The sequence below is a fragment of the Ruditapes philippinarum genome, unplaced genomic scaffold (genome assembly GCF_026571515.1).
Source record: "Ruditapes philippinarum isolate M1 unplaced genomic scaffold, ASM2657151v2 ctg34_1_1_1_1, whole genome shotgun sequence".
NCBI classification, from domain to species: Eukaryota; Metazoa; Mollusca; class Bivalvia; order Venerida; family Veneridae; genus Ruditapes; species Ruditapes philippinarum.
The window spans coordinates 459,333-478,669 of NW_026863663.1; the positions used below are offsets into that span (position 1 = coordinate 459,333).

The 19,337-nt window shown below is 31.5% G+C and overlaps 2 protein-coding genes across 2 annotated transcripts; one reads left to right on the forward strand and one right to left on the reverse strand.

The window, feature by feature from the left end:
• Window positions 1–722: 722 nt before the first annotated feature.
• Window positions 723–8,150, forward strand: LOC132722899 (uncharacterized protein PF3D7_1120000-like). Its single transcript, XM_060707491.1, has 5 exons — window positions 723–1,027; window positions 4,046–4,112; window positions 5,309–5,584; window positions 6,186–6,318; window positions 6,946–8,150. The coding sequence occupies exons 1-5, from the start codon at window positions 969–971 to the stop codon at window positions 7,896–7,898; spliced, it is 1,488 nt and encodes a 495-aa protein (XP_060563474.1). The 5' UTR covers window positions 723–968; the 3' UTR covers window positions 7,899–8,150.
• Window positions 8,151–16,148: 7,998 nt separating this feature from the next.
• LOC132722905 (uncharacterized) lies at window positions 16,149–17,994 on the reverse strand. The gene is made up of 3 exons (XM_060707521.1): window positions 17,664–17,994; window positions 17,266–17,318; window positions 16,149–16,925 (listed from the first exon to the last, which is right to left on the reverse strand). The coding sequence occupies exons 1-3, from the start codon at window positions 17,992–17,994 to the stop codon at window positions 16,149–16,151; spliced, it is 1,161 nt and encodes a 386-aa protein (XP_060563504.1).
• Window positions 17,995–19,337: the final 1,343 nt, after the last annotated feature.

Below are 19,337 nucleotides of genomic sequence, written 5' to 3' on the forward strand. Positions count from 1 at the left end.
ATTATAATTATAATTATAATTATAATTATAATTATAATTATAATAAAATCTTTTTTTTATAATTAACACTAAGCCCTTAATCCCTATTAATTATTTCTAAGGTCAATATTTCAACTAAAAATAAACCTTAATTATTTTGGGGTTTGTAAGTAATTTTTATGAAAATTTCCAGATCCAGTTATTATTTTATAAATGCAATGACAGACAGACAAACGGACGGACGGCAGACAGACAGGTGAAAAAATGACATAGGGTACATGTTTTTCCATTTGGTCCATTATCAACCTAGCTTTTGTACTATTTGAGTGATTGCAGGGTCAAGATTTTTTCAACAGTCAAGAATAATAGATGAAAAGTTAAAATAAATGTACTTCAGATATAATTTATTTGATAACAATAGATATATATGTTATATAATTTTATGTTTGGATATTTTTTATTAAATGTTTCTTGAAAAATAAAATGATGATAGAGTTCAAAATAACGTAGTATGAACATTTTTATGTATTATGTATGAATGATTTTTGAATATTTTGTTTTGAACAATCTAGCTATTACAGGTCTGCTTAATATAGATATAATAAATGTTACATCAAATCATTTCTAATCATGATTCTTACATTTACCAAGATTACTTATAAATAATTACTTTGTGATTTGTGGTAACGTATGATAGAATCAATATAATTATTAATGATATAGCAGAACGACATGATGGACCAGTTTGCTCTGTAAGGTAAACTGCGTTGTACTTTTGCGGTAAGTAACGATTACTGTACTTTAGACAGACATTTTTCAGTCAGTGCCTGACTGGTTTACAATCGTGCTGCATACATCGATTGAACTTTAGAAAATGCTTTAGTCACAGTCTCGTTACTAAGTATACACAAATGGCGGACGAGTGTGTTATGACTCCATACGATTTAAATGTCCAAATATATCTTATTTGACGAGAAATATAACAAAAAATGGGATCAGGATCAAGCAGCAGTGTTAGACAAATTCATATTGACCAAAAAGATGATGTGTAAGTTTGTGAAAAATGATTTTAAGAGGATGCTTTTAAAATCGACAGGTTTTTAAAAATTGAATGCTAACATGCTTTCATTAAAGTCACATTAAGTTCATTTTCATTGTCAAATTGAGCTGAATTGACTATATATATTTTTTTTTTAAAAATCACTGTTACAATGGTGATTGAGTATCAGTTAATATTGGAAAATAGGAATGTCAGACGTTACATTTCACTCCCAAGACGGTTCACACCTAGACGTTTCACTCCCATATTGTCAATTGTATGGACGTTTCACTCTCAATTTTTAGAGATGTTTAGTAGGAAAGTTAACAAATTTTAATTTCATAAATATCAAACAAACTAAAAAGGAAATTCAATTTAATGTTTCATTTTGTTGATTTCAATGGTATTGTTAATACGAATTATTAGAAGATTACTCATTTAATTATGGGTTGAGTTAAAAGAGGTGTAAATTAAAGACAAATTTCTGAAATATCACTTTTATTATAAGCTGATAATTGTAACAACATGAGAAAATTCTATTTAAAGTAAATTAAAAAAAAATAAAATAACATAAAAAGAACAAAAAGACATACTATAAAAGTATCAGTTTAAATATTGAAATCACCACCAGTAAAGTAATTAATAATATTCAAATAATAAAAAAATATCTATATATTAAATATAATGATTATGTTTTGTAAGTCTTAAACAATGAAATGCGAAACATGTGTGTAAAATAAATTATATTTTAAAATTAATTTCTTCATCAATTTATTAAACAGTAGCCATTAAACAAACTTAAGTAATTGTGGTGTTATCTCATCACCTAATTAGTTGTATAAACACTGAGACCATCAACTAACAGTTTGACACCACTATTAAATCAGTTGTATAAACACTGCACTTAAGCATCAACAGTTTACTAATCAGTTGTTTATTGGACCATTAAAATATTTTTGACAACAGCTAATTTAAACACAGAAACTTCTCCATAAGTGATTATACATGGCAAATATTAAAAAAGTCCCAATGCTTCTAATTCAATTTAAAGATTTTCTGATTTCAATGGCCATTAAAATTTTTGACATATATTGTAAAACCATTATACTAGCATTAAATAATTTAACAATTTTTATCCCCCCCAAAAAACAAAAAACGAAACAACACATTACTCAAAGTTAATTGTTGTCACAAGATTGTTATGCTTTAAATTAAAATTGCCTAATGAGTCCATGTTTACAAAAGATCAAATAGTTAAGTTATATTAAAGTGTTATTTTAATCAAAAATATTTTTTCTTTAAGTGAAATAATGTGATAATTGCACATATGAATCCAAGAATAGAAAAATACCTTATTTCAAAACAACAATAAAGAAGATAAGATAACTGAAATGATAGAACTTAAAGTACTTGACAAAAAAGTAAAATCCCACCCCCCCTTTTTAATTTATTTTTATTAAATTTAAGGACTATTTTAGTTCAATTCAAAATTTTAGGTCTATTTTAGTATATCATAAGTATCAAAATAATTTTGGTATAAAAAGGGAGTGAAACGTCTTCAAGACGTTTCACTCCCAAATGGGAGTAAAACGTCTTGGTGTGAACCGTCTCAATAGTGAAACGTCTGTCTACCGGAAAATAGAGTTGTCATTGATGGAAAATTTGGTACCAAGTCACTTTCACCCTCCAGACACTTCATCCCTCAAATTTTGAAGACACTTCACCCCTCATGACACTTCACCCCCCAAAATCAGTACTTAAAGACACTTCACCCCTGATCCATTAATATTTTTTTCTATAAAGTAAATAAGCCAACTACATAATGCTTTTATATCATATGCTTATTTTAGTTATTTTTAGTATTATTTGATTAATTATTTAATAAGTTTTTAATTAAAGGACAATTTACAGACTTTTCTAGGAGTAAATATTTGTTTAGTAAATAATTTAGAAACAAATAAAACATGTAATAATTTATTTAACTCATTTACGTATAACACGCAATAAAACATTACATTTTACTGGTTCAAAAAAACACATTTTTATAAACGTCCATAAATTCAACCACTTTCTCCAAGAATTCCTCAGTCCTTAATTCATGATGATTGTATTGCCCACTGTATTACAAAGCAGTTTTATCCATTAACTGTTTATTGCATGTCACCTTGTTTATTCAACATGTTGATTGGTTGTTTTTGATTTAACAGATATCTCTGAATTGAATAGATTATTGGATTAACCTTTTACCCCATGAGCATATTGCGAAAAATGGCCGTTTTCATTGAAAAGCCTCCTGTAACAAGTTCAAACTGCTATGTAACTATGAAAAATGCTTCAATACTGATGAAACAACTTGGCACAAATGTTGACTAGACCATAGCCTCTGTAACAGCATGCTCATACAATCGTAAATTTCCTGTTACCATGGCAACAGGGGGATGTCTTAAAATTGCCAAAAATCACTATTTTGCATTGTTTTTTTCCATCAAAACTGATTTCAAAGTGCTGCAACTTCTCAATGAATTCAGATAGAGTAAAAGGCTTTTCAGTGTCGGCTACTAGTTACCCTAAGATCGACCTGAGGCCATTTTTAGCCTGTCACTTCTGGCAACCCCCTGATGTAACATTTGGATGGGGGCGGCGCCCAAAAAGTGGTCACTTTTTTAACAACATTTCTCAAACGAAAAACAGTGTTTGGGGCCTAAATAGGGCATGTTTTCACTGTTTGAGGCCTCAAAAAAGGGGGGGGGGGGGGCCAAAAAGCCGTCAAAAACGTCTATATCAGGGAAAAGGTTGTATGAAAATTAAATATATAAATAATAGTATGTAAATTTTGTATGGATATATCATTATCATGTTTAATTTGTAGAAACAATTTATAACACATATTTAAATGTTATTCATTGTATTTTAACTGTCAAAATCGATATACCCTTGATATTTGTCTCTTTATATCTAAATTAAATCCAGTTTAATGTTTAAATTTTTAAGCCCTGATTATCTTTCAGTTTTTTGTTTTTATTTCAGGTCAAATGAATTGCCAACAAAGAGAAACAAACTTTCTTCACAAGACAAAGAGATAACAGAATCCAAGGTTTGTGATTGATCATTCTTTCAATACGACTGTTTTAAATGCAGTCAATAAGTTAGGCATCGAAAAATATTTTCAGTCACTCGTCCTACAGGACAAGTACCGGTACAGACTTCCCGAAATACGTCGGTCCGACGGACATGTCCGATAAATTTTGATCAGGTCCGACAATTTTTTATTCCGGATCGGTCCGACTGTCCGGCTTTTATCCAAGCCGCATGTATACAAAATGGCGTCGCTAAAGGTGCCAAACCTGGGAAAAACCGAAAATCTACGTCAGAAGAGTGCGCAGAACAGCAATAAAAGGATGAAAAGAATAGACCTGAGACAAAATTTAATGAAAAATAGAAGCAGAATCATGAATCATTGGTGTATGACAGGGAGATGAGGAAAATGCGCTGTACGGATTGTGCCAATTTTTACGGCGAAAAAATAAAAAAAACAAAAAGTGTCTTAGAAATACAAACACAAGTTTTTCTTTGATTTTGATCAATTTTATTTGGTCCGACAGATTTTGTTTCGGTCCGACAGATTTTCGTGGTTTGTCAGACCGAATGTCTGACAGTTTTTTTCAACTTTCGGGAAGTCTGCCGGTAGCTTCTATATTAATCTAATGTGCAGGCAACATTTTTCTACTCATCCTGCATCAAGTTCTCTTAAATTCCACTTGTACTTATGTTATTATGAGCAGATGAGTGGAAACTTCGATCTCTGAATAAGACATCCTCATGCTGTTAAAAGAATTCAATATTTGACAATGAAATGAAAGTTTATGGCAACAAGATTTTAAATAGTGGATTGCAAACAGTTTCTCTGATAAATACCATAATGGTCCCAAGTAAAGATAATTTTGACATTATTTAATTATTAATAAAACTTGTGAAAATTAATTGTACAATTCAGAATGATATCAATTCAGGGGTCATTGACTTTAATGGTCATGTCTCTCACTACTGATTCAGGAGTCATATGGGATTTGTAGTCAGTCACACTAACGGAGAAACTGGTAATTTCTGGTTTAAACCTGTTATGGTAGGTGGACTGACAACTGAGAAATGACATAAAAAGTGTTAAAATTGGCTTTAAAACTTACCAAACGTACTGTCTCACATTGAAAATGTTAAAAATTTGTAACAATGTTGCTAATTATTTTAATGAAGGACATGAAAACTGATACTTTTCTTGAAATATTCCTGCAGGAATCGAGCAAACCTTCGAATTTGGACAACCAAGATGGAGACAGAGAAGCAACTATCGAAACATTGACAAAGCAGCTCTGTGAGAGCGAAAGTAACCGTCTGGATTTAGAAGACCGTGTGGATACACTTCTTAAGGAACTGGACTATGTCAATTCACAAAATCTTGAGAGAGCAGGAGAAGATAAGCCTTGTGATGAGACATTGCAAGCTAAAGATCATTATATCAAGAAAATGGAAAAGGAGAAGATGGATTTAGAAACAGAAGTCAATAAAATGGTAATAGATGATCTTTCTCACATACATGTTAAAACATGTTACTGAAATATTCTTAATTCTAAGCTCATTTGTGAAAAATATGCTGGAAAAAATTTGAATTTCATCACTTAATAAAGAATTTTTTTTAATATCTCTTGGAAGCCTGGTGCCTTTACTAAACATTATTTTGTGTCATGATTTTATGGAAATAGTGTTTGTGACCCAAGCAGAGCTCAAACCTTGGTACTTTGGTTGAGAAGTAGACTTTAAACCACTAAGCTGTTACACCCATTAGAAAGTGATTACCATGTAGTAATTCATTATTTGTTCTTTGACTACAAAAGTATAATTTTGAAGTTTGTTGTGTATGTGAATGACTACTTTGGAAAGAGCATTTATTATCATACAATGTAATGGCTTTGAAGTTATCATTTAGTTTTCATTGTAATTTCACTAGTATTCTTAACCCCAATACATAATGAAAACTTGTACATGACACAAATAAACTGGTTGCATCTACTGGTTGTTAAAGAAACACTGATGAAAAATATCTCAAAACATTTCAGTAAGCATTCAATATTTTAACAATATACATTGACCATTGAACCCTTATTTATTTCAGAAACAAAAACAAAGAAGAAAACAGAAACAGTTTAACACACAGATGGCAGAATACAAACAAGAAGTAAATTTTCAGATAATGGAATTAAAGGAGGAGATCAATAGATTGAAACAGGAAAATAAACGTTTAGCAGGTACCTTTAAATAATTCTTTATAACATGCATGTAACATTTTAACCCTTTGTAGCGACATAATTGCAGAGTATAGAAGTAGTTTTTTTTAATTATTGTCTTAATGTTATGTATTTATTGCTATAATTTTTTATCAATTTTTTAAGTTTTTTTTTAAACAGTTCTTGAGAGCTTTTAAAAGTTTTATATTTTGTTAATGTATATCATAAAGGAAAGTTGTGACAAAGCGTTTAAGGTGTCTGCCTCTCAACTAGGGATCATGGGTTTGAGCCCTACTTGGGTCATGACCATGTTTCCTCACCAGTACTGGTTAGTTCCAGGAAGCAGACTCAAAATTTATATAAGTAGCAAGAACTTGTTTCCAATAAAGTTCAAATAAGTTTAAATTAATGTGCACCATGTTTTATATTCCAAGCAATGTTTGAGTCCTTTCATAAAGTAGACATCCTGTGCGAGTTCTTAAGGCATCTTACTTCAACATGTTTGCTGTTATAAATTCTGAAGATAAATCATAAGTTGCCTGGTAATATCTTTGCTGCAGATTTTTATCTTTTGTTCGATTACTTATATTTGAGTTCATTTAATGAGGGAGAAGAGACATCGTTTAAGTGGTTTACGTTTTTTTTCAGGAACCAAAGCTAGTCAAGGTGATGTTACACCAAAATTTAGCATTGTAGAAGATTCACCAAAACTGCCCGGAGGCGAGAAAATGGCATTGATATTAGAGCTGTCAGAGCAAGTGACTGAGCAGCAGGATAAAATTAACAAACTGGAGCGAAAGTTAAAAGACAGGGACCAGACAGTTGAAGATCTTAGAGCAAAGTTGAAAAACAATTCACAGTACCTCAGTGTTCTAAATAAAACTACAGAAGATAAAGTTAAGCATGAGAGAATGAAATCAGCTGGACTTGGTGGTAGTGATGGTAATAATATTACAGGTTATCCCAGAAATATGGGCATGAAGAACACGAGAAATTCATACGAAATTGATAAAAACATTGATGGTCTTTTCACAGTGGATGAAGAAAGTTCTGAAAATGAAGAGGACTGTCTGTTGAAGCTCTCCGCAAACTTAAAAGACGTAAAAGCCAGTAATAAGAATCTTGTCAGTATTGATAGTCCTAAATATGCAAAAAGTGGTATTTTGAATATAGGATCAGCATCAGAGCCATTCGATGATCTAGAAGCAAACAATGGAAGAGATTCCGGTCTTGGCTCAGCAGGGAAAAGAGAGGAAGGTGGTGAGGTAAAAACTGAATCTGGTAAGAAAACCAGAAAGGATAGGGATTGGAAAGACAGAACTCATTCTTTTGAATCAGGATCAGGGCTTTCTGATTCAGATTTTGAACAGTACGGACCTGGTGTTAGTAAAGTGTCTAGTGCTCCACCAAAGTTACAGAACGGTCAAGGAACGAAGCTGAAAAAGAAGTCAAACAGTTTAAGACGTCATGCATCTAGTAAAAGGAATGACAGACCACCTAGACCTGGGGTAGCGTTTGTTAATACTGCTGATAGTTTACATGAAGATGATCATATTATAAACAAGTTGTCCCCTTTAATCAGTCCTGTTGAAGTTTCCTGAGAGTTTTGATAATCAGTTAGATAGTTACCTTTAATTTCTTCTTTACTGAGGTTGAAGGGTGTCTTTTTTTTACAATAATGGAATTGTCAGTGTCATGCTGGCATGATAGGACAAGTTTTGCTCAAAAATTGCTTTGCAGCCTTACTAATGCTTGTTGCTTTAAACAGCTAGGTTAAAGGCAATTGTTCTAGCAATTAGTTCTTTAACTACTGCCTTAGAAGAATTGTTTAAAGAACTACCACAATTTGTTCAGAATAGAAATTGCGTCATTGTCATTGTTGCTATTTTTAGAAAGTGCGTCATTGTTGCTAATTTTAGAAATTGCGTCATTAGGCATACTTGTTTTTGTAGAGAATGTTTCTTCACCAAAGATTGTCTTTCTGAACTTTTTTTTTTTTATAGGTTAAACTACATACCGTCATCTCATTGCAGTAACAGGTTAACTCCTATTGAAATTTAATTGGAGTTAACCTGTTTCTGCACTAAGGTGATGATATTTGCTATGACTTGATGGTCATAGTGTCAGTTTAAATGTTGATTTTACATATTGATACGAGGGTTGTCCCAAAATATCATAGACAAAGTCTCTTACTCAATCAATTATAAAACAATAGAGTCGTCCAGCTAGGGAAAAGTCAATACACCTTTTATGTGTGTCTATGCGAAATAAAATTAAAATACCTCCAAAATTGACCAAGTTATCAAAATTTAAAGAATGCTACCTATACATACCCGGCGCACGCCGTCATAAACGTCATGACGTTATAAGATTTTTTAAAATGTTTTTCAAAGTATTCACCGTGTTTCGCGATGCACTGTCAGTGTGGGGCGACCCATTTATCATAAACGTTTTCAAAACAGTCCTGCTTCAATGTACTCAACACTCGCAGAGTTGAGTTTCCTGGCGGAGTTCGCTGAAGTTTTCGAACCTGTGACCTCGTAATTGTGATTTCAAATAAGGAAACACTGCAAAGTCTTAGGGCGTACGGAAGTCTCTGAAAACCTATCACATCAAGTTCAATCTGTGTCTCCTGAGATCTATGGCAAGGTGCATTATCTTGATAAAATATAATGTTCTCCATGTTGTCAATTAACGCTGGACGCTTCTTCAACAACACAGTATTCAATGACATTGCGTTGCGCCGCATTTTCATCTGACGTCGCCATTTTGGGCATTTTCAAAATAGCACTGCTGTTACGTTTTATGCTACACACTTTTTCAAATTAACGTTACATAAACGTCTGTTGGTGATATGACGTAAAAATGAATGACGTAATTCCACATGAATGTATTTTCCATAATTATTATTATGCTAGAAGTTAAAGGCATTATTTTAAGAAGCATGCTCTCAACACTGACTAATATTTTATCGTGCTCCAGGTATGCTGTACTGTTAAATATAAAACCCTGATAAAAAGCGTTACCTAATATATTGGCTATTGACTTTAAGTAGGTAAATTAACAAATGACCAAGGAAGATATCTGGTAAATTTTAGTAAGTTATGACGTCAGGTTGAAGAGAAAATAATGTAGTCTACGACATTTTGGGACAACCCTCGTATGTATACAAAATGTACATTTTTTTTTGCATACATTGCATAATAATCAGTATTAGATTCTTACTGTATTTTTATTGAGTTATAAATTGTGCAATTTATGGTATTAGTTATTGACCTAATCATAATTATGCATGTCATGTATATATAAACTAGTTTTTGAATATTGAGACCTCCATAGCTGAGTGGTGAAACAGTTTCAATCTTGGCCTTATATCTTTTATTAACCCTCAAAGAAGCTTGGGATAAAGCAGTAAAAATGCTTTTAATCCTAAATGTAGGCTATCAGTCAATTATGCAAATCTTAATTATGGATACTAAGTCTTAGGTACTATTTGTGATGTTTTGATGTTAATGCCAAAATTCAATTTTTGCTCAAAAAAGTAAAACACTTTGAAAAAACCGAATTCACTTACCATGTTTTCATGATTTCCGTTGAATCATTTTATAAATTACACCTTGGCTATTCAAGTTAACATAACAGATGTTTTAACTTTTATTAGTAATATGTAAACATTTTGTTTTTTTAGAGCCTATAAATCATGGCTGAATAAGTCAACTTTTTGGCCACAAATTTGCTTATATTAAGCAGAATATATGTTTTAAATTTAATAAGATCTTGATTTTATTTTATCATTAACATTTATCTTTTGTTAACTTTTTTCCTGATGTTTAATAATTAGACTTTCATAATAAATGATATAATAGTTATATTAATGGGTATAAATTTTGTTACCTCCCTTTAATTGGAATACTTGAAATTAATACAACTATCTTTGTAGTACAACTTGTTAGAAGGTTATTTGTAAAATACAGGTTTGATGTAGTTTTTTTCCCAATTTCCAAAAATTCCCAATCTAATCTTGAAATTCCTCCAAATTAAGAAGATTTTGCCCCAACCTTCTTTACCAGCTTGTTTCTTTGAAGGATTATGTGCATGTGGCTTTTGCTGGAACCATCATGTATACTTTCATATGAAAAAAAAAGATTTCTTTTTCACATTCAGTTTTACCAGTTTTAATGATTACAGTGATTATCTTCCCAATTTAAAAAGCAGAAGCCATCAGAAAAAAAATTACTGCTTATATACATTTCTACATGAGATAAGTTACAATTTGCTGTATTATTTTGTGAACTTAGTTTATGAAAACATGGCATTTAAGAATTAGTATTAGTAAAAAATAAATTATTTAGCTTGATTCTATATGCATTGCTTTTATTGATAGCATATAGATAGCCAACTAATATAGTTTTTTAGTACATACTTAACACAAATTTAATGATGATAGTATTATACAAATTTCAAATTATCACTGGGCCATAGCAAAATCAACAAAAAATAGCAGTTGAAAATTTTGCTAGGGAACATTTTATATTTTTTCCTTATAAAATTTGTGAGCATAAAAAATACTGAGTGGCATGTTGTTGGTGTTGTTTATGTTTTTTGTTGTTGTTTTTTTTGGTTAAAACTCTTTTAGATAAAATCATTAGAATGTGAAAATCATGTGAATGTACAACTTTTGGAAATTCTTTTTATAACATTTTGCCAGTTTTAGCTTTACACCTTATAGCTTTACACCTTTAAAAGCCCTTTATGCCTCAAAAATGCTTTCATTGTTTTATTTCTCAAAAGCTTTTTAATTTAGTTGTAGTTTTATAATATCCAAAAAGTTTCTCATTGGCCAATTACCTTAACCATCTTTTTCATCTGTTGCTTTTTGGCAATAAGTACAATTATAGTGAATAAGTTTTTTGTATGGAAGGCAAAATACTACTTTGTTTTACATTTTACTACTATTATGACAAATTATTACTCAGTTATCACTATTATTTCAGGTAACAAGCCTCTAACATTTCCCTTAGAAACCATTAACATTATAAAATTTATTGTTGCACTCCCTAAAGAAGTAAAAATTTATTTGTTTCTTAGGCGTGATGTGCCTGTAATCTTTATCTTGCTGAAACTGGAAGTGACTTCTTTGTGACCAGTATAACCTAAGGCCAGTCTGCACTTCCTTGCAGTCTAACCATATATAACTAATCATATATTATTCAGTGTTGGCTGACTAACTTTAAATTTTCATCTTAATATCCTCAAATTGAGAATGGACTGATCCACAAAAAAAGCTGGAAAAGTCCATTTCAGAAACTCGGCAGGTTAAGGGTTAAAAAAAAGTGAGTTAGGCTTCATTCTTGTTATCAATACAATTCATGAGATATACTAGCTATAGTTTAAAGCAGCTCACCTCCCAACTACAAAAACTTGAAAATTGTTGTAACAGTAAAAATGATGCCAAGTGTACACATTATAAAAAATTAACATAACTTAAGGTGCTTACAGTCTTCTAAAACTTGTCAGAATTCTATACAATACAGAAATTTAAATTAACCTGTTACTTAAAATTCGGGTGAAAATTTGGTAATAAAGATTGAAAATTATGACATATTGTGGGTAATGCATTCAAAGTTTCACTTAGTTTGTGAATGTATATACATTTCTTGGACTGTAAATTTATTTTTTTTTTTAGTTTAAATTCTTGAACGGTTATTTTATTTCATTTGGAGACATGCCCCTCTAAAGATTTTGTACTAAAATAATGGAATATGTGTATGAGGTGTACATTTGAAATATTGAAGAAATTTTTTTTTCAAAGTGTTATACAAAAATGTTATACATTGCTAGCCTAACTAGGAAACGTGTTTTGTGCATGAATTTGTTGTTATTGTTGTTTGTTAAATGAATGCTTATTTTATTTTGAATAAATTATATTTATAGAATAAAGTGTTCTTTTGATTTTAATTTATAGATGAGGAAAGTTTCATTAGTTTTGTGACTTTAATAGGAGTGTGATTGTCCATTCTTTAAAAACAATCAAAGCTTTATTGTTCAGTTATTTTGAAATCTTATATTCATATTTTTACCATGGAGCTAAATATAAGATAAGATTTGTTTATATATCTGTGTTTTTACTTATATCATTTTTCTTAATAGAAAGATGCAAATGTACTAGAAACAATCCTTTGTTGGGATTGGAACTTGTGATCATAAACCTACAAATGAAGAAACAACTGTCTAGACCACCAACTGTCTAGACCACCAACTGTCTAGACCACCAACTGTCTAGAACCAATTCCAAGACACAGTTAGGTAGTTACTTTATTCACTCAGTTGTACCCATATTATTGTACTCTCTGAGAATCTACCACCACCCTGAAATATGTCCATTCCTATCTGAAATATGTCTATGATAAAGAACTAGCAAAGTCCTATCTTAAATATATAGACCAGTATTACTTCAAATGTGTCTATGATGAAGAACTTGACCAGTCTTACTTCAAATACGATTATTATGAAGAACTATCCAAGTCATGCTCTAGATATGTCTGTGATAAAAAAAAAACTGTTAAGAAAAAGTATTATCTGTGATAAGGCCAAAACATGTCTTACCTAATATGAGTCTGTGATGAAGACCAACCCATTTCCTATCTTAGATATGTCTGTGAAGAAGTCAAAATCCTGACTTACCTTACATATATTTTTGATGAAAGCAAGAACCTTGTTTTACTTTAGGTGTGTCTGCGATGAAGCCCAAATTCTGTCTTACCTTAGCTAAATCAGTGATGAAACAGAGACATAGATAACTGTTATCTATGTCTCTGGACGAAATCAGTTAGTAAAGAAATGTAAAAAGTCATATTATTCTAAAATGATTAATTAAAATAACTTCTTTTTTCATCAGCTGACAATACGCATTACAGAAATTTTATTTGCATCTGAAAAGAACTACATTGACCGTTTACATGAATACTACTATTTTTGTTAATGAATTTATTCTACCAACAAAAAAAAAATCGTTTCTGGCCCAAAAAGATCTGCTTTCACTCATGAAAACGTAAACACGAATTTCTACTTAAGGCTTATTAATACTACATCATTAAATACGATTTGTTATTTTTTCACTATCTATGATCTACAGTTTAAAATCTTATTATTTAACTCCTCAACATCCAACTTCCGGTTGTTTATTTATCATCCACATGAACTTCCGGTTACTAAACATTGTCAGCATTCCAAGTTCGGCACAACATCTTTTACCTGATTACGATATTTGAGTTGCTTCTTTTACGGATATTTAATAAACATATCTTGTCAATGTGTATAAATAATTTCAAAACTTTAAACGCAATAATGGGATTTTGAAAAAATCTTTAGAACAGTTCATAGTTTTTATTTCCAACTGTAATATGTTGTAATACATATGTATATGTAAACGATCAACTAATTATCTATATAAATGATGTAATTCTTGCATAGCTGTCACAAAATTACAAATAAAATAACGCTCCAGAAGATGTCACAGTCATTTAATTATAGACATTTTTGCGGAACTTGGTTTTTCCCCCATCATATCCAGGGTTTTACAGTAACAATTTCGTAATAAAATATCGGAAACAAGCGGAAAAGCATTACTCGTTAATCACTATGATGGTAAAAGTTTGTACACACAGTATGAAATAGGGAAAACTCTACATATGTTAAATTCCGGGTAACATCCATTCAATACCAACAATGAAATATTGATACATGTTTATGAGGATGACGTGAATGACTATAATATACAGTCTTGCTAAAGAAGCTAAAGAATAAAAAACTTTCAGAAAAAAAAAATAATTGAAGAAAATCTCCATTACAATATTTGAAGCAATTTTTATCTCGAGAACAGCTTTTGTCAGTGTGATTTTCGTGTTTTACATATTCTTGAACAATGAATATCGTGGCTGTTGAAGTTTATCTTAGTCCCAAACTCATTCGTCACACAAATCACATTTCGAAAATTAAATTGGCATACATATCACGTTCCAGAATCATTTGTCACACAAATATTATTTTGCAAATCACGTTGCAAACTAAATTGTCACGCAAATTACATTCCGCAAACTTATTTATAAAACGTATCACATTTTACGACCTCATTTGTCACATGAATTGTGTTTTACAAACTAATTTGTCACACGAATAACATTTTGCAAATATGAGCATGCAGTAAAAAAATGCTCCTGCTTGTAAGCAGGTAAGTTAAACACACCATGTGTGCATTTCATATATTGCTTTTAAGGAGTTTTTCAAAGATTTGATTTCTTTCCATAACGTCATTTAATGCTTCAACATGGATCTATAAACTGCATTTGTATTAAATTTTCTAGCAGCATTTTGAATGCTTCGTATGCCTCTAAATGATAAAATATGTTGCCGTCATGTTCTCGAAGTTCTCCTCTTTGCCTGAAATGGATATAAGAGCAATAAGAACAAGCTAAAAGAACATGAATATTTCAGTTATTTTCAAATTGAAATGACATTTTTTTTTGCATTAAGTGAAGTAACACGTAATGCAGTATGTTTTATGTGGTATTATTTAGGGAAACCCCCATAGGAAGCTGTATTTGTTAAGAAAAGTCTATTCAAAAGGGTTCATAGTTAAAACGCGTTGTAGCATTGATTCTAAAAACTCAAGAAATGGAGTCCTTAACAAATATGCATTAAGTAATGTTATAAGTTCAATGTACTTAATACATATACAGGGTGCAAATATGGATACGGATATTGCCTCTTTAGTGTATAAAATAGATGAAATAGTATAAAATGTGTCTTGCTTGAACTGCATTATTACGTTTTCCCTACTTTTGGATGTTTGCATAATTTCACTTACATTATCTTTGCAAATGAAACTTTGAGTAAAAAAGAAATTCTTCAATAATTACAAATACAGTACATCATATCTTAAGACCGATTTGTTATTGTTATTTCTTTGGCATTTCAGAATAATTTGGGCTATAACATATCCTTCATAAATGACATTCCAATTAATGCATTTAAACCGTAACAGCACTTGCTACTTTGTTATTGATTAACATTCGTTTTAATCATTCTTTGTTTATATGATTTGTAACCGTTCCTATTGTACCTTTAGTTTTGTCTTTTCCTGTTCTGCTCTTCGTATTGCCTCGTCATAAACAGCTCGCCACATCACATATAAAATCTTTTGTCTCGTCCTAATCTGTGATAATTTCAACGAACATCCCATAGTTGAGTAAAAATTCGGGTCATCTACCCCGCTGAACTTTCTGCGAGGAACTGACTTTCGTCGTTCAGCTACAACTTGGGGTTTCTCCTCCTCAGACTTTCGTGGCCTACTTTTACTTCTTTCTTTACTCATACTTGTCTTCCGCAGATTGTCTTTCTGTATTGATCCTTTTCTTGATCTATTTGAAGACTGAAAAAGATTATATTTTAAATGTTGATTATTGAATGCACCTAATCATGATCCTTTGGTGGTACTAACTTACAGTATTTGATGGTGTCTTCATTTGAAAGAAACCCAAATTTAAAGTTAGTTTTAGTAGATGTTGTAGAGGCATCTGCATGCGATAAGCCGATGACTTCTAGGTACATGTCCATCTTCTATGTTTGTCCCTTTTTCTCACCTTTATCAGCTACTATCGAGTTGATTTTTTAAACGTGCTTCGGTTAACCTAAGTAAATACTTGTCTTATGAAACAGCGAATGAATGCATTTCTCTTGCGGTATGAATGATTTGATTTTTTTTTTACTAGATACATTAAGAATTATAGTGTATAAGATGGATGAAATCTTATGCCTGTCTGTAACACACTTTTTGAATAACAGAACAACTTTTATAATTTATCTCTTTGACCATTTACATACATTTCGCATAATTTTTCTTTAAAGTTACCAACCTGACTTGTACCACGTTTCCTTGAGTTACTCCTTTTCTCTTTAATGTCTCTTTCTTCCTTCAAAGATATACTTTCTCGACCAACAGCTGTCGAAATTGCTGAATCAAGACGATGTTCCTGAACAGTACTAGCTCGAGTTGACATGTTATCTGTACATTCGTTTTCAGTTTCGAGTTCACTGCCTGTAGCATCCTCAGATTCACTATTTTTACCTTCAGCTGAAACAGAGGTATTGACTGTTTCGTCTTTAGATATATCTGATTTATTTTTACCATCCGCACCTGTTGTGTCGTTTTCGTCAATAAAAACTTCGTCTTCTTCATTTTCTTCTTTATCACCTTCATTTATATTTTTATCATTCTCTGCATTTTCAGATTCTGAGTGTCTGTTTGAATTGCCAGATTCTTTATCTTCTCTTTCTACATCGTCGGGCTCTTCCAGTTCCTCATCTTCTCTGATGACAGACATTTTGTCATCTAAGTCTTTTATAGCTCTTTTTGCAATTTCTGCTATTCTTTCTCGAGATGATTTTGGTCTCGAGTCTTGAGTCTCATCAGGCACCGTTACACTGTCTTCAACTTGGTCAATATTATCAACATTTTTACCACCACTGCTTGTTGCTTCTTCTTGAATATCGTCCGTGTTACTCTCTTGCGTGGATGATTCAGTGATTGTTGTTAGACTAGTTAGTTCTCTTGTCAATTCCTCTTCTGTCTGAATTCAGGAAAAAGAAAAAAACACATGAATAACTTGTTTAAGAGAACTTTTACTGTTTCTTTGCCTTAAATGATAAATAGATCTCGCAGTCTTTAGTAATGATTTATATTACTTTTAACGAAATTAGATTTTCGATCCTTTTTGTCTACAAGCAAATTCGTTTTCTATTATTATTATTATTTGTCATTTTTTTATCTTTACAAATAATGTAATTATATTAAGTGAGTAACGTTAGTAAATGCTACATTTCATATATTTGCAAGAACTTTTAACAAAAATTGTATCTCCATTTTCATTCAGATAACTCTCCAGTAATCTGGCAGTAAATGCTACTTACTAGTTTCACTGTTGGAAATTCGTGGCTGAAATCTCGGACAACTCCAAGCAAGTCTGAAAAAAAGAAGTTATCAACATTTAGTATACTCGTACACCACATCATTTCTAAACTGAAATAATATCAAAGCATAACAAAACAGATATTTCATATAATAGCATTTATAGTATTGAAATTAAACAGTATACTCCATTTTAATATGATTTTATATCATTATGTCAACTTATGCCGCATGAAGTATCGAATTGTGAATTTTATCTATATAACTCTACCTTGATAATTTCTGCTATTCCACTTATAATTTATGAAAGAATACACGTTAGTTAATTTCAGTTCAAACAACAGTTCCTCTGTGAAAATGCCCTAGATTCTTTTTTTTTCAATAATAAAATGATACTTACTATTGTACGAAACTTCACCCTTTCCTGAGGGATCAACCATCTGCATCATGTCTTTGACTTCTTCATCTGTAAAATCGAGTCCAAGTTCTTTGACATAGGATCGCAGTTTGGCCGACGTTATTCGGCCATTTTCATCAGCAAGAACCCCAAACACTTCTTTCAGCGCAACACCAGGAGCGCCATTAGAACTACTTCCGGCTGGTTCATCCGAAGATTTTTCTTTCTTTGGCTTCTTTACAGATTTTGTGGGTAGTTTTCCATATGGGCTTGCTTTTGTTGGATCACCGTATGGATTTTTCTTCAAAGAATTCCCCGGTCCTTTTAACGCCATCATTGCATTTAAAACATTTTCAAATTGTTATCAAAATGAACGCGTCATTTTTCACCGTAAAATCTTTGATGAAAATTTCCAAAAAAGAATCATATACATAAAGTTATATCATATGATCTCTTTATTATGAAACAACTGACACATTTAACATTGAAACACTTTTAAAGTAACGGTCACAAAATGCGATTATTCGGTGTCTTTAATTCAAAGTCTTAACCAGGATTAACCTAATGGTCAAGTTTTATAAAAAGTACTTAAAACAATATATAAATACTATCAAATGGGTTTTTTGATCTGGATTAGCCTGTATTATTATTGGTATGTTATGATATGTAAACCAGACGAACAATTTTTGAGTAGGTGAATTGATAATATTCCATTTATAAAGTAATGGATTTCAAACAAAACATTCAGTCATATAGTTATGCAGGTTTCTTAGGTGCAATAGTGTAAAATGATATTTTGTTTTAACAATTATAAAAGTACCTAAACACCATTGCTGAAACCAGTTTTTTAATCCGACAGCAAAACAGAACAGAATTTGTACGCACTTGACATGATTGCTTCCGAGAGATCACCTAGTTTTCAGTTATTTATACTTCACTAGAGCAGATGTCAATTGTTGCGTGGCATCGTACTTCGCTTCAGTATTGTTATATTTTCTTATTCTTCGGGATCATTGATTTTAGCACGTTATTGTTGAAGATTGAAACCCACTAAAGACGGTGCTGAGGGAGTGATTTATTTTGCATTTTGTCATTTTGAGGGATGTTCAAATATGAATGCATCTAGGTCAATATCTCGCTTATAACCACATTTTGCATGAACTATGTACATGTATTGCATATATGTTTGTGTTAGCTCTCAATTGATACAATGCATGTGTAAATCAGTTCAGTCTAGCTTTGACAATAGCTCGATTAACGCTATCTACTCGTGTATAATATAGCTAAAATGGTTGCGAAAAGGTCTCCTTTCACAGACCAAATACGGTCCTATATCAAGAACCGCTGTATTCTTGGTATACAGGCGAAAGACGTATCTAATGAAATATGTCGTGTTTATGGGAACAATAAACTTTCTTTTTCATCTGTCACTCGGTGGTGTTTGAAATTTAAAAGTGGTGTGGATTCAGTAAAAATTATGCACATCATGCACGCCGTCCGGAAACTGCAACTTCGCAAAAAATGGTTGAAAAGGTAACTTGCTACTGATGCAATATTTACAAATAGGTATATAGCTAAATGCATTGGTATCTCTGTAGGAGCCGCTCATACAGTTATCAGACATGATTCAAAAATGAGAAGGATAAGTGCCAGATGGATACCCGTTCTCCTTACAAA